Source organism: Phragmites australis, chromosome 17, assembly GCF_958298935.1.
Source record: "Phragmites australis chromosome 17, lpPhrAust1.1, whole genome shotgun sequence".
Classification (NCBI taxonomy): Eukaryota; Viridiplantae; Streptophyta; class Magnoliopsida; order Poales; family Poaceae; genus Phragmites; species Phragmites australis.
The window spans coordinates 24396952-24415999 of NC_084937.1; the positions used below are offsets into that span (position 1 = coordinate 24396952).

The window sequence follows — 19048 nt, forward strand, 5'->3', positions numbered from 1 at the left end:
GGTGGACACTTGGCCTGGACCAATTGTCCTTGGGTGATGGTCCCAGTATGGAAGAAGTCGGCACAACGGTTGACACTGGAACAATCGTGATCCTCGGTGTCGCCGCTGTGATCACTCATGACTGATCTTCCATGTGCTTCACCTGGGCTGGAACTCATCCACGACCGCTTGATGAAGATCGTGCACGTGAGCTTCTAAACCCGGCTTCCATGCCCTGAACGACTGCTGGATCACCTTGAGGTGCTCCTGCATCATCCGATCGCAAGCCTTCTGTTCAATGTGATCTTCATAATGTTGTTGTCGATTTTCTTCCTAGCGTGCTATGAATTGCTAGACTTGCGCCTCCTTCGTGTCCAGTTGCTATTGTTGTCGTGACGCGTAGCGAGGCCTGGCGTAGGGGGGTTAAATCGAGCTCCTTGGATGACACTAGAGTGCCCAGAGAAACTTAGTTGATCAGCCGATGCGAATCGACGAGCGAAGGTGGGATATAAATGTAATGAACCCGCTACGATCTCTCGCTGAATTTGGAAGGAGAAGGAGAATTGAGATCAGATCAGAGAGGAAAGAGGCAACTCAGGTAGAGGGGCACACCAACGAGACGTCTCCGATCATCTCAGTTCTTCCTGATGCTGTCATCGTTCCAGCTCGGCTGGCTTATACACATGCCAGTTCGAGCATAACTCACGCTTCTCTCTCTCTCACACACAGGCTTACAGATGGGTCCCACTGCCTACGGTCCTTACATGTGGGCCAAGCTTACTAACATCAATCTGCCGCGTGCGCCTTCGTTACCGCGGTGCCGCAAGTGGTCCTGACAGGTTGCAGCAGGTAGGAGGGGAGCAGTTAGTGTTAGCTGGGTAATACAATATTGCAGTGCTAATTGTTACCTAATGAGAGATGACAATTTCTGGCCGCCTGCAGGAGAATAAGGGCCTGTTTGTTTCAGCTAGAGATTCTGAAAAGTAGCTTATAAAAGCTGGATTGTGAAAAGCTGGATTGTGAAAAGCTTTTAGACTGTAGATTCTAAAAAAATTTAATGGACAGTTTATTAAAATGGACTTTCACAATCTATCAAAAGCTGAGGAAAACCAGTTTATCAGATTCTCACAATCCAACCAGCAGATTTTAAAAAGCTATAACCAAAAGCTGCCTGTTTATTTCAGTTTCGGATTATAAAAGCTGAAAGCCAGAATCTAAAGCTGAAACAAACAGGCCTACAGATAATGAACAAGGAGCGTCAACCTTGCATAGAAATATGACACGATAACATCCGAAACTTTTCGCTAGATTTGACCGGTGAGTCGCAGTCGATCTGACGTCATGGGCGACAGCGAGAGCGTTTTTTAAAACAACAGACAAAGTAGCTGTGGATTATATTAACAAGACATGAGTGAAAGCCACATGCCACGATTCACTGAGATGTCTTGTTCTTTCAGGGGCTTGCAGTAATATCCTTTTCAAGCAATGAGGATTTCTCGACCAAGACCCTTTTGGGATTGAGAAGGGAGATAAAAGAAAACGTGACAGTTGAGGATCCACAACTTCATTCGTTCCAACAAAATTCAAGCTCGGTTAGGTTAAAGAATTGAGAGTGGGATTGTACAGGAAAGAGCTGGGAACTCCAAATGACAAGTTTATAAGAGTCCAATTAGACACCCCAAATCACAGCATTTTACAACACCTCGCCCGTACTCCCTGCGTGACTGCTTTTATCTCTTCTCGGACGAACACGTCCTTTTGTTACTCTCTCTCTCTCTCTCTCTCTCTCTCTCTCCTTTTCCCATTCGCCCAAATCGAAAGGGGAAAACAAATTAAAACCTCGTCTCGCCACCCTTCCCCCGTCGCCGGCAATGGCCGACGGCGAGGCCTCCGGCGGCGCGTACAGGGAGTTCAAGGCGCTGGTGGAGGCGGCGGACCGCAAGTTCGCGCGCGCGCGCGACTTGCCGCTCTACGGCGGCGGGGACCACCACACCCGGAAGGCCTTCAAGGCGTACACGCGGCTGTGGCGGCTGCAGCAGGAGCGACGCCGGGAGCTCGTCGCTGGGGGGCTCCAACGGTGGGAGATCGGCGAGGTGGCCTCCCGGATCGGCCAGCTCTACTACGCGCGCTACCTCCGCACGGCCGAGCCGCGGTCGCTCGTCGGGGCGTACGTCTTCTACGAGGCCATCTACAGCCGCGGGTATTTCGCCGCCGCCGCTGCCGCGGCCGGGGGCGGAGGCGGCAGGCACCAGGGCCTCCTGATCCGGTACAAGGAGCTGCGGTTCATCGCCCGGTTCCTCGTCGTGGCCATGCTGATGCGGCGAGCCGAGGCGGTGGACCACCTCGCCTGCCGCCTCCGCGCACTAGTCGTGGAAACGAAGTCGGCATACCCCGTAAGAAGCTTGCTTTTCTTGCTTTGAATTGGGGAGCCTGAGTGAAATTGATGTGTAGGGCTGTTTTTAGTTGTATATTTAGGGAGCCTAAGGGGATGATTTACTTCTCGGTTAGCAAAGAAAACTTTGGATTTTTTTTTTAATTTCAAGTTTGGTTTTGTCAGTTGTTACTAGTTTTTGGTAGAAGTGATATGCACAGTGTTGTTTGTTCTGGAAGGAACTTCCACAATGGGTATTTTGAATTGGATTGCTGTTGAATAAGGGTTTTCTGTTTGCGTAATTGACTTATTCAGTGTGAGTTAGCACGCTGAGTTTTTTTTTTTTAAAAAAATTGTGTCACGGCACTTGACATCTTGTTTTTTTATTCCTTCTTGTGCGCAACCTAGTTGCAGAAGAGAATAAGTACCCTTGTTTATCGGTGGAGATTGAGTATAGCGGAAAACAGGGGTGATTGAGAGTCAGCAGTGTGGAGGAGCTCTCTCTCTCTCTCTCTCTCTCTCTCTCTCCATTATTTGTATGAGTTCGTGGTTCGATAATTCCGTCAGACAAAAGAAAGTATGAACTAGAACAATTGTACAAGCACCACTGCCTGTCGGGAACATAACAACACAAGTTCTCTGATTCTCTCAGCACTTAACTGAAAAACATGAGACATATGCACGATTGTTGTGTAGTGAATATTTTCTATCCTAAACAAAAGTTTGGCATTTTGGAACTTATGATGTATGTACTTTGTTTGTGTGTTTCTTAATTGGTTTTCCAGTTCATTCATTTCAATGAAGTATGTCATATTGGCATGTTTTTAGCCTGTTGAGCTTACCATCTACTTCTTTCCTGATAACAACATTGTGACTTTGTACATCTTAGAAAACCAACTTCAAGGAATGGAAGCAAGTGCTTCAAGAGCTTGGGAGATTCTTGAAAGCTGATGGAGCATACAAAGGATCTAGATCACTAAGATATGATAACCTGTTTGATTCTTACCCATCAAACCTTGCGTCTATTGCACGATTCCATTCAAAAAGAGTGCTTAAACTGAAGGAAGCTGTATTAACAAGCTACCGCCGGAATGAGGTTTACATATGTCCATTATCCCACCTGCCAATAATTTTAAGGAAAAAGTCTATATTACAACCCTCAACTATGAGCACAGTTTGTTTTTCAACCCTCGACTCTAAATCCGTTCACTTTTCAACCCTCAACTATTAAAGCAATTCACTTTTCAACCTTGGCTCGATTTAGAGTGGGTTTGGGTGACATGGTGCTGACATGGCGACATGGCCCAAGATGAAATGGTTTTTTAATTTAAAAAATTCGTAAATGACTTTAAAAAATCATGAAAAAACGCACTCACAGTATGGAGTATTTATAACCTATTTTTTAATGAATGAAATGTAGTATAATTGGCATGCAAAAAATAGAAAACTATTTTCTGTGTGCTGATTAAACTTTAATTTCCTTCGGACCAAACTGATATAGGTTTTAGATACTCCAATGCGCAACTAAGATTTTTTTTCCATAATTGTTTGAAGTCATTTACTAATTTTTGAAATTGGGGCATTGTTTTAAATTTTGAAAAGTTGTAAATTACTTCAAACAATTCATGAAATTATTCTGTTGCCCATAGGAGTATTTGGAACCTAAATAAATTTGGTATGAAGTGGATTAAAGTTTCATCGACATGCAAAAATGGTTTGTTTTAGCCTTAGACACTATCCTTTTGTGGTTCAGTTATACTTTATTTCACTTGTACAAAATTTGTTTAGGTTATAAAGACTCCATAGTATGAGTAAGAATCTTTCCTGAATTTTTCAAAAAATATTTCAGCCAAGGCCATGTCGCCATGTCACCCAAAACCACTCTAAATTCATGTCAAGGTTGAAAAGTGAACGGTTTTAATAGTTGGGGGGGGGGGGGGTTGAAAAGTGAACTGTTTCATAGTAGAGGGTTGAAAACCGGACTGAGCTCATAGTTGAGGGTTGTAAAATGGACTTTTTTTTCTTTCTAATTTTAATATTCATCTAGTTATTCAGTTCTCTTTCAATAATGCGCTGAGCAGTTGAAAATATTCCTCTCAGCCTATTTTTGTGCAATGCAGGTTAAGTTCACAGAACTTACTTTGGACACATTGAGAGTGCTACAGTGTTTGGAATGGGAGCCCACTGGGTCTTATCAGATTGCTGCTAAAGAACTTAAAGAAAATGGCACTGTAAGTGATCAGAGTGGACCCTCTGGTCTGATTGATATTCACCTGTCTACAGAAATGTCTGATGGAAGTCTTCCTGCAAATCCTCAAAAAGCAATTATATATCATCCTACAGTCTCTCATCTTTTAGCGGTATGTGGCTTACCCGCACTAGTCCCTTTCTTTTTCCAAGTTCATCTTTTGCATGATATTAGGAGGCACATGAAATTCTGGCAGATTTGCATATCCTTTTGTAGGAAACTCTTTCTTCAGAAACACAAATGAATGAATGATGATCTCAAAGCCATTATTATTTTTTCTATTACAGTGTTTTAATGCAGGGGTGTGGTTGATGCCTTTGTTTGTTACGAAGACAATGCTATATGCAAATACGATTGACTTTGCCTACAATCCTGAACTATGCATCAGTTGGTGGGTCAAACCGTAGAAACAGTACCAATAGCACCTTGAAGTACAAGATTATAGCAAAAAAGATGACACATTATACTACACTAAGCATAATTTAAGTCAGAAAGAGATGGTCTTCCTGCATCCCTGCTTCAACATGGTTGGCAGGCTGGGCCAATTCCCTCAGCATTTGCTGGATGTAGTCATACTTAGGCTTTCACTGTATCCATGATACTACTGATAATACTGCATTTGAAGCTCATCTCATTGTAGATAATATATCCACGATATTATTTTATTAGGTCTTCTGAGACTCGGTGTTTTTCCTTTTTTCCCTCTAGAACCTTGTTTTCATAGTGTTTCATCATAATTTTATGATGGCAGGTTCTTGCAACAATCTGCGAGGAGCTTTCACAAGATAGCATTTTACTCATCTATATATCAGCATCAGGTTTCTTCTTGATCTGGCACTGCAGTTTATATTACAGTTTTGTTTTGGTAACTTGTTACCCTTCTAACTTTTGTGATTATCCTTTCAGGGTTTGCTGAGCAGAATATTGCTTGTCAAAAGTATGCCTCTAGCTCCTCATCGCATTCAAGTGCTGCTTCTGCATCTCCTACGTATAAGCCAAATTCACATTTCAGTTCAGATAACCATCTATGGCTTGGTCCCCGTGGAAGTGGAGGTGAGCCCTGCCTTCTCGTCAGATTGTTTTATTATTATGGCGATTAGAAGGGAAACAATTTGGTAAGGTAGGGCTGATTGCCCTCAAGTTGCGGGCTTCTCCCGTCGACGAGAGGCTCTGACCGAAGCCTGGGCAAAGCCCTTTTCTGAATTGTTACTTCTTGATTGATTCCTAAACAAGGCTACATACCTTTATATAATAGGTGCCAGACTAGACAAATTGGGAAGACAAGACTCTGAAAGGGACTCTGAAACAGACTAGGATAGATGCCAATCTAAACATACTAACTATAGTATTATGCCTATTTTAGCTGGCTGTGGTAACAGCCGAATCTGACTTGGCTGCTGAACCAGGCGAATTCAAGTCCTTTCTATTCCTAAGCCTCTGATACTTAAGCCTAAACCTTCTGTCCATAACATTTATGTAACTATATCTTAGGGTAATGCTCTGATTCAACAAAATCCACTTAATATTGTTTGGTGGATGACTAGATCAAAGGACTTTTTTTGGGGGTGAGGATTGCATGCTGTCCATTTACTTATGTTGACATGATCGTTTTTTTGCCAGGTCCGAACAATCTTTATCCAGAAGATCTGATTCCATTTACAAGATATCCTCTGTTCCTTGTAATCGATAGCGAAAATAGCCATGCATTCAAGGCAGGTTTGTCAGAACTTAATCTTGGCTTGGTAGAAGAAAAGCATTACCATGGGCATTCCGTTGCTTTTCAAAGTCAAACATATTATAAGATTGTGCATGTCTTCCTTTTCTTCCTGCACAAGATATTATTTCCTTATTGCATTTTGTTGCCAAGTGATTTTTCTTCTCGCCTAGTAGGATACAATACGAGCATGTGCAATAGTTGGGTCGGCTTATTGTTATGTGTTTCTACTGGTATGATAACTGCTTGAATCTTTAGACCACTAAAATACTTTCAGATGGCTGTCAGCCTGTTAATTGGCGATGGCAGAGAATAGCTAGGGACTAATGCGTGGCATTGTGTGACTAGGCTGGATTTCTAGTTGGAGCTTGGATGAATGGACGTAGAATCATAGTTAAGGAACTTTCTGTTTGGAAATTGGAATGCACAGATGAAATCTATGTATGCCTGCTTTTGTACAGGAAAACGCCCAAACATGCTCAGTAGCTTATGAACACAACCTACAGATTCCTTAAATTAACTATTTTTTTTTATAAAGTTGGTATTAAATTTGATTAATTATGGACTTCTATTCATGATTTATTGGGGGTAGTTCTATCTCCATTCTGTCTGTAACAATATGGCATAACAAATTTCGTAGATCAAATGGTCATTTGGTCGTGTAATTTGCCAGGCCATACATAATGCAGAGAAGGGAGAGCCAGCTGCTTTGTTACTTTCTCCTAGGATATCATCAGCCATGCCTGGTGCAGAATCCACGGGTCATGGAAGCCAATTTACATACTTCCTCACTGCTCCAATGCAAGCCTTCTGCCAACTAGCTGGAATAACTTCTGACATTGACATCGTATGTTCTCTGTTTGAGGAATTTACTATTCCTTATTCCCTCTAAAAAATCATTTCTATAGTCTGATTTGTTCTGCTTGGTTTTCAGGATACATATGCTAATGCTGAGAACGTACTTTTCTCTGCTTTGGAAGAATATGAAGGAATCCTCTGCACTTCTGTTGGGTTAAACAATGTCTGGGGACAAATTTTACCAGATCCATTTCTCAGACGGCTGATTCTTAGGTACCTTATCCCATATATCTTCCACACTCAAAGCTATGCGTGCATTTGCCATTTGGTAGTTAATTGTAACATTAACTTAGCAGTGTTACTAGTAAAAGGTGTTTTGGCTTCAAACTTTTAATGAATAGATATGAAGAATAAACTTAATTGTGAAATTATCTGCATCTTTTCTGGTGACCAAAAAATTATATTTTAACCCTACATCCATCTTATTTCTACCATTTGCTAGTCTCAAGGAGTTAACTGGGCCTACCCCTTCCAAAGTATGAAAAAATTTGAGCATGAACAGGTAGAAAATGGGATGCCAACTGTAGTATTTCTGCAAATGGCACCAGTTAGCTGCTGTTATATACAACCAGATCTCTCAACTTTACGTTTATTGATTTTTTTTTTTTGGATTCAGCTGTTTGTATACTGCATTTATTTTCCTTCATCGTGAATCATTTGGGGTTTTCTCTGATCATTCTCTGCATTCACAAATTACTTTATCCATTGCAGGTTTATTTTCTGTCGAGCAGTGCTCTTCTACTTTCACCCGGACGAGCATGAACAACATCTACCAACCTGCTTACCTAGTCTCCCAGAGTCGGTCTCTCCATTCGCGGAAGCCATCAGAACTCCTATCCTTCTGCTTGCAGAAAATCTAGGCGTCAGCAATCGGTTTCATTTCCGAGATTCCAGCCGTAATAAAAAATGATGATCAAATAGCAATAACGATAACTCAAGCCTTGTGTAGATACCTCCACGGTAAATATAGTTCAGCAATTTGTTGATTGTTTCGCATTTATACAGCCAATGGAGAATGACTCAGTATCAACAAGATGCTGCTGCAGCAGCCTGGATGGGGTGAAATGGTGATATGAAGAATTTTGTCGGCTGCTTCACCTCCGTTGAACGTATGTACAAGTTTGTTTAGGTGTTTTGCTTTGCTCTAGGCATTGTAGGCATGTAGGGCTTGTCTTCAATTTTCTTTTTGGTTGTGTTGGAGAGCACAATTTGCAAGCTGGAAGAGGCGTTTTCTCCCGGTACTCTGTAAGGCAGATTGTTTTGTAGTGTTGGTTAGCTCAGCATATCGACAGTATTTTACGATTTCCATCTTACCCTCTGCGTTTCGCTTGCCTCGTGCTGTCAACGGATGTAATTGGTGTTCGTCCTGCTTCAAAGGGCTCTGCGACCTTGTTCAACTTGTTCGCTCGTTCCTTCCTTCCAGTGGCTCTTTCATGGGATTGGCAGTTCATAACGTGACTAAAGTTTGACCACAAAATGAACGGTGCGGCCGAAGTGAATAAAATATCTCAATTTTTCAGCAACAGACGATACTCATGCCAAACATGATTAATCCGGCTAATTTGGCAAGCATAAACTTGGAACCAAAACGCTCCAGGGATGTTGATCTGTGCCACCAGCGTACCATTCTTCGGACGATGACAGTTTAATTCAGAATCTCCACGGTTCTGTCCTTTTCGCTCACCATGTGCTGTACCCATGCAGCCCCAAAGCTCCAAACCTACAAACTTTTTCTTATCCAGATCATTCTGAACCGAATGTAACACACAAATGTTTTGATCGTATTTTCGATAATCACAGAACAAATTGCAGAACAGGGACACTCACATGGAAAAAGAATGGACCGTGCCCGGATTCCAAGCGACAAACGCTACTCGAAACGGATTATTATACACAGATTTTAAACTCTATCATAGACGGATATATGTTTCGTATCTGTAAAAGTGTATATGATATCGATCTTGTTACAGACAATTATAATTTTATCTTTAATAGAGATATACACAGATTAATTTTCTGTAAAATCGTATGTACAAAATGTCATAGACAGATTTATTTAAAAAATTGTTTGTGTGACCCTTTTCCCCTGAGAAGCTATTTCGCTTCTTGGCTACGCTCATGATATAGCATAGATATGTTATGATTCACAAATTAAACAACATCACATGCATTATTTACATATCGCATATTGACACATTATTCAGAATATCGATCATAAATTATTCAAAACTTCAATATAGATATTTACATATCGCAAAAATATGGTCCACGGAAGGGCCCTTCACAGCAACAAAGAAGACGAAGTCCGCATGACCAAAATCGATGCCAAACATCCGCACTATAGAAGAAAGTATAGGTACAACCCCATCATGCCAATGCCGGATAGCAGTGAAGATAGACATTGCAGATCTGTGATGGAAACACCACATTAACCTCAGTTACACAGATCGAAGCAAACCCTAATAAACCCTAGCAAAACCATGATAGAAACCCTACAATACTCACCTCAATGTAGGAAAAGGGTCCAGATCTCGCTCCTCTGCCGCAGAAAAAACCCTAGCTAATCGTCGCGGGATGGGCTCTCGGATGGTAACGAGTAGAGCGAGAAAGATGAATACTCCACGTCGTTTTATATTGAGTGAGCGAGGGGAGACGAGTGGTTGTATGTGTGGGAAGTCAAAGGGTCAGGAGAGACGAGCGAGTTGTGTGTGTGGGATATCAAAAGAGTCAAAAGGAGACGAGCGATCAAATTTAATATAGTACCTGTGTCTTTAAGTATAGACTGGTTTTAAAAAAAATCTATCCGTGATAATATCACATACGAGTTTTTCTAAACATCATCTGTGTCTATATGATGTTAACATATGGATTTGTAAAAACCATATATAAGTTCAGTATACTCAGATGATAGTCTTGTTATATATATATAAATGTCTATTTTAATAATCGTTTAAGAGTATTTTATCAATGGTTAGTCCTAAGAAACTGTACCTGATACGCTGTCTAATTTTAGACGATTATGCGGTAATGAAAGTGTCTCCTTCCCTCCCTGGACAATTGTATAGTCACAAAACAGTAGGTTCGTGGCCGTATCACGTATCAGCATGCATCGACACGCGGTGAAGATGGTAAGATACACACAAGCAAGCTCATGCAGCGGTGCATGCACGCACGCGCGGCAGCGAGCGAGCGAGCCAGCCAGCCGGCCCCTTGTAAAGCCGGGCGTAGCCGCGTAGCCCACGGTTTCTACCGCGGGTAAACGTACGCCCCCTCCCCTTGCATACGTCCGGTTCCAGCCTCGGCACGTACGTCACCGCACGCGAAAAGGCTTCGTGTTCCCTGCACGAAAGCACGCTTGCAAAACGAGAAGCTGGTACGTAGTTGCACGTACAGGATTCGCCTCGCCGCACATGGATCATTCATCGGCACCTTGCGTCCGGCCGCGCGCCGAGGCAGCGCGCGCTAGCTGCACGCCATGGATGGCCATCGGAGCAAGGTGCATCGGCTGTACGACGCGTGCGACGCCGTGTTCTCGCCTGCGAAGGGAGGGGCTCCCCACGCTCACGCAGATCAGGTGGCTGCAAGACCTCCTCGGTGCGTTACGCCCTTACGCGTCGCGTCTTGTTGGCTCTCGTGCCGTACGTGTATATATATGTGTATCTGCATGCGCGTCTTGGCTGGATTGATCGCATGAGAGCATATGGTGTGTTGGTTTCTCGCATGCAGACGGCCGGGATGGAGGCGGCCGACGTCGGGATCGACGCAGGCGCCGGCGAGAGGTCGTCGTCGTCGTCCTCGGACAACGAGCAGATCAGCCGGCGGGGGCTGGTGTTCACGCGGATCACGTACCGACGTACGTGCACGTCCACGAGTGCGATGGTTCCTCGGTAAGCTCGTGCGGATGCAGTTGTGCGCCTGTTTTTTGGCAGATGGCCTGTCTGATGTATCCGGGCGGGGGTGGTGTTGGTGTTTGCAGACCGGTGTGTTCTGCTTCCCGGCCGGTGCGACGCTGCCGCTGCAGGACCACCCGCAACTGGTGGTCCTGAGCAAGCTGCTCTACGGCTCGATGCGCGCCAATTCGTACGACTGGGTCGCCGCGACGTGCCCCGGGTCCGGCCCAAGAAAGAGTAAGGCTGTCTCACCTCACGCACCTACCGGCTACCGCTACCTGCTGTGGCCATGTTGCACATCAATTTATCTTCCCCAGTTAAGTTTGTCATTGCATTGACCAGCAGTTAAAACTTCTCGGATGCCTACGAACTTTTACAGAAAGTCTGAAACTGTTTCTTAACTCGGCACGAAACTTGAACTGCTAGTCTGCAAAGAGAGACCAATGTAGATGGCAGGGATAGGGAGAGGTCTGAAGCCACGGGCTGTCAAAAAAATGCAGATCACGTGCATTTACGATACCTCAAAGCACAAAAAATTTAGTTTAAAAAAGATCGACTCATCCAAGTGACAAAAACTTAAGAAATAACAAAAACATACCACTTGATATAAAAAATATTGCATAAGATCTAACCGAAGTAAAGATAATAAAAAAGTTCAAAAGAGCAATAACAACTAAAAACACAAAATCAAATATTTCCCTTTGATGAATACACATTTTTTATTTATACAAGATTTTTCTTTAATTTAGTACAAATTTTGTATCTCTCCTATTTTTCATTCATTTCTCTCCCTTTAACAATACAAACATCAAAGACAAAACATTATACAATACATGAACATACAATCTTAATGAGTTTTCACAACAATACCGTAAAATATTTACAAAAGTTAGAAATATCAAAGGGCTATGAAAGTAGAAGATGGAACTCACAAATGCACAAAAACTTAAAAAAATAGTGAGACAAAAACATAAAACTGTACAAACTAAACTCAAAAAATTAGTTAGCGTATTTAATTTTATATAGTCGAATCATATTTAAAATAATCACCATATATAAATCAAGACATATTTCAACTTAATTTCTCCTAGATTTAATTAAATAGTCCGTATTAAATGACCTCTACAAGACCCTTATTCACGCGGTGCACCTCCAATCCGATGGCCTGCATGCACGCACGCTGCACGGTGAAAGGACACGTGTCCAGACCTCACAAGAGTCTACCCATAAAATCCGATCAGACCTACTTCTCTGACATCCCCGTTCCTTCTCTCCCGGGTACTTAGCAAGCAATATAATTCCTTGTACATGACCGCTCGTAGGGTTTTCTCTTGTGTCCTTTCCAAAGCCATACGTGTACTGAAACGCAATGTGATCATCTCAGGTTTTGCAGTACTGGCAGAGGCACGCATGCCTGAGATTTTTCGTGTTGCAGGGGCGCCATACGTAGGGCCTGAGCTCGCAGTAGATATGGACTTCTATGACTAGACTAGATAGCCATAGGTCACTGTTTTTACAAACTACTGTAGAAACCAACAGGTTGTGTCTATCATGTGTGTATGTCTGGAGAATAATACATTGTACCTTCCCGGTCCCTTTCTTGTACATTCACTTTCATGCCGGGTTGTCTCTACTTTCTTTTTTTCTTGTTGGCAACTTGATAATAAAGAGCAAAAATTTAAAAATAGATAACCATCATACCTGTATTTACTAAAAAAATAATGTATCAATATTTTTTAAAATTTAGCATATACATTTAACACCTTAAACACAGAAAAATCGATTCTAATATCTGAGGTGTCGAATATAACCTCTTGCTTGTACATACACTTTATGCCAGGTTGTCTCTACTTTCTTTTTTCTTGTTGGCAACTTGACACTGAAGGGCAAAAATCTAAAATTAGGCAACAGATGTACCCGTATTTGCTAAAATAGATAACATATTAGCGTATTTGCAAATCTAACATATGTATTTTGTATCTCAAATACCAAAAAATTGATTCAGGTATCTGAGGTGCTGAGTAGGTGAACAGGGCCATATTTGACACCTCTGATCCCGCTCACATCGCGTCGGGTAGGTGGTTTTGATGTGACGGCCGCGACGTTTCGCTTTTGTCGCTTTTTTGAACCCACGTGCTGTTGTGTTTCGCTATAAAATACGAGCAGACTGATTCTGTAGCACAATTTAGTTTTATCAGAGCATAAGCGAATAAATAAAGAAAGGAATTGGATGAGTGAGTGTGTGTAATTTTGTTTCAACGTAATTTTGTTGATATTTTATTATTCACTTAATATATTGATGTAGGTAACTTTTTAGGAAGTAATGTCAGGAGGATATAAAATCTAATTTGTCAAATAATAATAGTTGTAAAGTACGATTATTTTATAACCCGGTATAGATGTTATATATGATGATAAACATTACATGCGATATGAGATTTTTTGTCGCTGCGCGAATGGACTCTAACCATAAAGAGATGACAACAACAAATATTGGTATGTACGATACGCTTAAAGACTAACTTAATAGCGTGCCGCTACTAAACTAAGCATACCTTAGAGAATAAAAATAGACTGTGTTACAATAGATGCTCTTTACTAAATGCACCTAATATATTTGCCCTTTCGCAGGGCATCGGAGCCCTCCTCTTTAGCGCGATGGGCCCTCTCCCGCTTCCTTTCACTCTCAACTTCATGAGCCTTAGTCGAAGCATGCTCCTTGGTTGCCTTCTTCTTATGCTTCTCCTCCTAACGCTTGAGCCGTAGTTCCTCCTGTTGTTGCTCGTACTCTCGGCGTTCGTATGCTTCCCTCCTTCACTGCATGCTCATGTCACCTCACGGCTTCTGATGCGTATTTTGCTCTATGTCCAGTCATTCTATGAAGTCACAGATAGGTAGAGGAGACTGAACAAATGAAATAAGAGGGTAGATTAGTAAGATAGTGCATGGAACTATACCATGTCGCTATACCGATGAGTACTTGTATGGTTCTTATCGAGGTTTGTCGTACTGGTAGTTACCACACATGAATAAGCATAGGTCATAGGTGTAGGAGATATCCTGAGACTTACCAAGCCTACAAGGGTCATCACAAAAGTACATCGGCGGTTCGACCCCCCGAGGGATGAAAATCTACCAATGTTTCTTGGGCGGGGTTGGTGAAGCTGAGAAAGACATTGCAGTTGAGAGAGTTGAGGAAGGAGTGGTCTATTCATGGATGAGGATGGGGTTATTTATGTTGGTTGAGGGCTGGTGCACGGACTGAGTGCATGAGCTTGGTTGGGGGCTGGAGCATAGGATTTCATGTGAAAGCTAGAAAAGTTATGGTATTGATGCTTGACAGAGATTCCCTGTGAAAGCTGTTACTTGGTGTGGTCATTTCTTCTGCAAAAACTCAGTAATGAGTTATTGTTGCCTCTGCATGGTGTTATAGAATCCTATACAAGTATTCCATGTGAAAGCTGTTGATTTTGAGTGGGTGTAGAAGTAACATCTATCCCTTTGATCTTAATCCAAAGTCGAAGCCTACTTTAAGCATTCATCCTAAAGCAAGCACATCCCAAGGTTGAATTGTTCATACAATCACATTGTTGATTTTAGAGTTGCAATTAATGTTAGTCCTTGAGGTTCTGATGATACATTGGCATGTCTAAAGCCTGAGTTCAAAAATACCTTTCATACGTTGGAAAGAATTGTGCTTGGATAGTATGTTAATATAATAAACTTACCATCACATTGATTAGACAAAATAGTTCACAAACAAAATAAATAGTGCTGCCTGCCATTTGCATAGTTCAAAGTGCATAGATGTTGAATACCTTGATCATGTCAAGATTACGGAGGAAAGTGGTGACGCAAATTAGCAGAATAATGTCAGCTATGCCAGTCAATGCTATCAGGGTAAGATGGTTGTCGTCTCTGAGGTAATAATGAGAAGTTGTAAGGATGGGTATCAGTAAATCCACCATTATTTTTAGGGTCATCAATATCCTCTGAAGATTGAGGAGGGAGGAGTTGTTGTGGCATGAAATCTTCGTCGTTGTCATCATCTTGAGCTATTATGATAGTAGCATGTCCTATTTCCTTGTCGGTTGTACGCCATCTTGATGTGGTGCGTGAACGTCCTCTTGCAGTGACCATTGAACATTCTCCTGTATTGCTGCTGGAACATCGAGGCATTGAGGGCATTAAATCATCATCTTAATCATTTTCTGGATGTGTAGCAGAGGGTGCCCCTATACCCCTTAGGTTCGTTGAGCATCATCGTCTTCTATGCAAACCAGGCATGACACCCCCGCTAAAGAGCATATACATCATCAAGATATTTGTGATGTCTTTGTTGATCAGTTGTGCGTCTTTCAGGAACACCTAACGCAAAAGAGGAGCATTCGAATCAATAGAAAAAAGATAAGTAGGGTGAGCACATTGGAAATTACAAACCTGAATATGGGATGCGTACTGGTCGGGCAATATCACTATCGTTCTTTGCCTCCTAGAGAAACCTAGAACAGGAGGATGGTCAGCCAGTTTGCACACCCTAAAATACATTTAACGCTGCTCATGGAAGAGGGCCTTAATGTCCTTGGTGGTTATATGTTAGAGCGGAGCGATTAACGCAGAACAGAAGGGTCTTACATGCAGTTTATCCATGACTTGGATTAGGTTGCTCTTCTTGAAGGGATCATCATTCCCTTCACGCACCACTTGCAATGAGGCATTAAGTGCTATATAGATCGTTGTAGGTGTTCATGGAAAGCCTGTACTCGAAGATCCCGCTATAGATTTATTGATCCTTCACTACAACGTTATGGCTCAGTACCAAAGCATGAATCTCTGATTATTTAAGAAATATTAAACAAGTATTAAATATCATAATTATTTGATAAACATTACATAAATTGTGTGCCAGAATTATTTGACAAACATTACATAAATTGAAAATAATTGAATTAACAATACAGTGAATAATACATAATATAAATGACTACGACAATAAAATCAATAATACATGTGTGATTAATAAGTATAAGTGCACCGAACAACTGCACTAGCAACTCAACGACGATGACGCCGCATGCAATACCCAGGAGTGTACGCATTTGGTGGGTGTGTGGCCCTCATCCCAGCGGCTTGCGCTGTCCCCTGCCTCGTGTTCCATTGCTCGTCATCATCAACATCCTGCCCTATGGGACCCCCACCTAACGTGTATCCTGCTCTGCTAACTCTGCTCTGCATGTACCATGAAGAAAGATCCTTGTGCAGCAGTGTGGACACCCCTAGAACATGCTCTGACGGAGTTCAGTGTGTCGCAGGCTTACCCTGCTGGTACCACTGTGAACCCCCAGGTGCATCAGGATATTGGGGTACTGTGCGCTGAGGAGCTCGGTGAAGCTGGCGGCCTGCATTGTAGTAGCTCAGTCAAAATCATGCATGCTTCTCTAATCAGGCGTCTGTTGCGTGCAGTCAATGGTGTCTTCATGACAAGTCGATGTTGTAGGCGGAGGTGTCAGTGTAGCTTGAGGAGATTGTGTCCACTGTGGGGCCTATGAACCTAGTGTACACTGTTTGGGCGCAGGAGCCTGCGTGCACTCCTCGTGATGCTCCGAAGCAGAAGGTGCCTCTTGCGACTATGCTCGAACGGGTTCGTCACGGGCACTTGATGAACGCCTGTTGTGGGAGGCATAGGATGGGTCCATGCCTGGTAGGCCATACCCCCTCCAACGTGGGGCACAACCACATAGACCACGTATAGTGGACATGAAGCGAGACCCTCTCGTCCTCATGTAGGCCCAGAGAGGGTTTTGATTGCTCTGCCTACATATGCATCTTGTACGCCTCTGTGATCTGTATAATATGAGGGCAATGTCAGTAATACAGAGGTTTAACCAAAAAAAATTGTTATAAATACTGCAACAATTACCACAACATGAAGCAGGTAGACACGATCCTCGGGGAAGGGTCTGAGGCCTGGCTCTACAATTCCACTGAGTAAGGTGGCATGCATGCGCGGACGGTATCATGAAAGGTACTCCCAGTACGTGGCATTGTCGTATTGTCCAACAAGAACGACGACATCCATTGCGGCTGACTTCATCCACCTTTGTCCTGCATGCCTCTGCCCCTGTACGCTCCTCATGTACGTGAATGAAATAGTTATAATTTATTAGCATGGATCACCAAAGGTACTAATGCTACCTACTGTACGATGGTATATTTGCGTGATCCCCATATACATACATATATACATAAAAAAAGGAAAAAGGAAAAGAAAAGAAAAAAGGGAGAAGAGGGCCTTAGTCGCGTCCCCTTTCTTTCGGCCAGGCTGGCCCGGCCGACTCCCTCTCCTCCATATCCCTTCACCGAGCGGCCCTAGAGAGTCGTCCGGCTCCTGTGCCCTCTTCCTCCTCCCCTCACATGCGCCGCCTCTCTCTCGCCCGTGCTGCGTCCCCTTGTGCTCGGATCCTCACCCGCGCTCCCGTACTGCGCCACCGGCTAAGCCGGCCTGCTCCCCTTCTCCTTTCCCCCTTCCCTCTGCTCCCTGGGCCTAGCGCCCGAGCGCGCTCCTCGGCTGCGTTGGCGCCATGCTCCCGAACCACACCGCTCCCTCTCCGAGCCACGTGCGCTCGTCCTCATCCCTTCCCGTGCTTATCCCCCTAATGCTCGCTCTGATTTTGCCGCTGAGGAGCCCTAGCAGTCGCTATATAGCCCGAACGGGTGCTCGCAGTAGGGGGGCCGGATCAGAGAGAGAGAGCTAGAGAGAGAGAGCTAGAGAGCGAGAGAGGAGAAGGAGAGAAGAGAGAAAATCCATCTAGAGAAAGAGAGGGAGAGAGAGAGAGAGAGAAGCCACAGCCACCGCCAATGGCCATCGCCGGAGATACCTGATGTGGTGGGTTCTTGATTTGAGCTTCCCTCTACCCCTTCCTCCTCTCCAATGATGCCTTATGCTGTGGATTTGGTCGGTCGGCCTCCGTGCCATGCCATCCTCGCAGGTGCTTTTGGCCGGCCGGCCTCCGTGTTGCGCTGTGCTCATAGGTGGTTGCCGGCCTTCATTGCATGGTGCTGTGATTTTTTTGGTGGCCATCTATTGCTTGTTTCTGTGGTGATCCGGCCGGCCAACGTGCCGTGACTGTGGAAATAGGTGTGCTGTGATCCGACCGGCGTTCTTTATGTTAGTTTGAATCCAATCGATGCCTTCAAGCCGCGACCTTAGAGGTGGTGCCGTGCTGTGATTTGGTTTGGCTGTCTTTTGTTCTTGTGATCCGGCTGGCCTCGTTGTCGCGACCGTGGAAGTGGCGTCATATTGTGATTTGGTTCGGCTGCCTTTTGTTCTTGTGATCCGGCCGGCATCGTTGCCGCGATCGTGGAAGTGGCGCCATGCTTTGATATGGTGGCTGGCTGCTCTTTTGTTCTGTAAGCCGGCCGGTCTTATTGCCGTGGCTGTGGATAGGTGCTCGGGTCAATGTGGTTGTCGTTGGTGCTTTTGATGTGGATGAGCTCCGGCTGGTGTTCATGCCATGACCATGGAGGTTGGCATGTGGAAGGCATCTGCGCGCAGCGGCCCCCGAGCACTCGGTCCCCGAGGATCCGTACAAGCATGCCCGGGAGAGAGTGCTCGGGGAGGTGAACAGTAGCCCCCGAGCACTCGATTCCCCGAGGACCAAGGAAGGGCATTCTTGGGAGAGAGTGCTCGGGGAGGTGAACAGTGACTCCCGAGCACTCGGTTCCCCGACGACCCAGGAAGCCCCCTGACAGTGGCCCCCGTAGGGGTCCAGCGATAAGGTGTCAGCCAGTCAAAGGCCCAAGGCCGCATTTAAGAGCGCACGTGGCCTGTCACCTCCAACTGCTCCCGCCACGCTCGGTGTTAGTTCCTGCCACATTCTAGCAGAAGGGCGTGGGGACATTAAATGCATGGGTCCCATCCTGCGCCATTCGGCACGTCTCGGGATAACGTTGCAAGGGCCAAGGCGTTCCGTCTGCCGCACTGCTAT

General features: G+C 44.1%; 1 protein-coding gene and 1 pseudogene across 3 annotated transcripts; both read left to right on the forward strand.

The window, feature by feature from the left end:
- The first annotated feature begins 1541 nt into the window (after positions 1-1541).
- Positions 1542-8483, forward strand: LOC133897568 (uncharacterized). Of its 3 annotated transcripts, XM_062338339.1 has the most exons (9): positions 1552-2372; positions 3240-3446; positions 4471-4710; positions 5350-5416; positions 5505-5651; positions 6219-6310; positions 6986-7159; positions 7247-7383; positions 7882-8483. In XM_062338339.1, exons 1-9 carry the CDS (start codon positions 1851-1853, stop codon positions 8078-8080), a joined length of 1785 nt encoding a protein of 594 aa, XP_062194323.1. In that variant the 5' UTR covers positions 1552-1850; the 3' UTR covers positions 8081-8483. The 3 variants fall into 3 exon arrangements, with proteins under 3 accessions (XP_062194325.1, XP_062194323.1, XP_062194324.1); XM_062338340.1 differs by lacking the exon at positions 3240-3446; XM_062338341.1 differs by lacking the exons at positions 7247-7383; positions 7882-8483 and having other exon boundaries at positions 1542-2372; positions 6219-6314; positions 6986-7132.
- Positions 8484-10645: 2162 nt separating this feature from the next.
- On the forward strand, positions 10646-11398 carry LOC133896996 (plant cysteine oxidase 4-like; annotated as a pseudogene).
- Positions 11399-19048: the final 7650 nt, after the last annotated feature.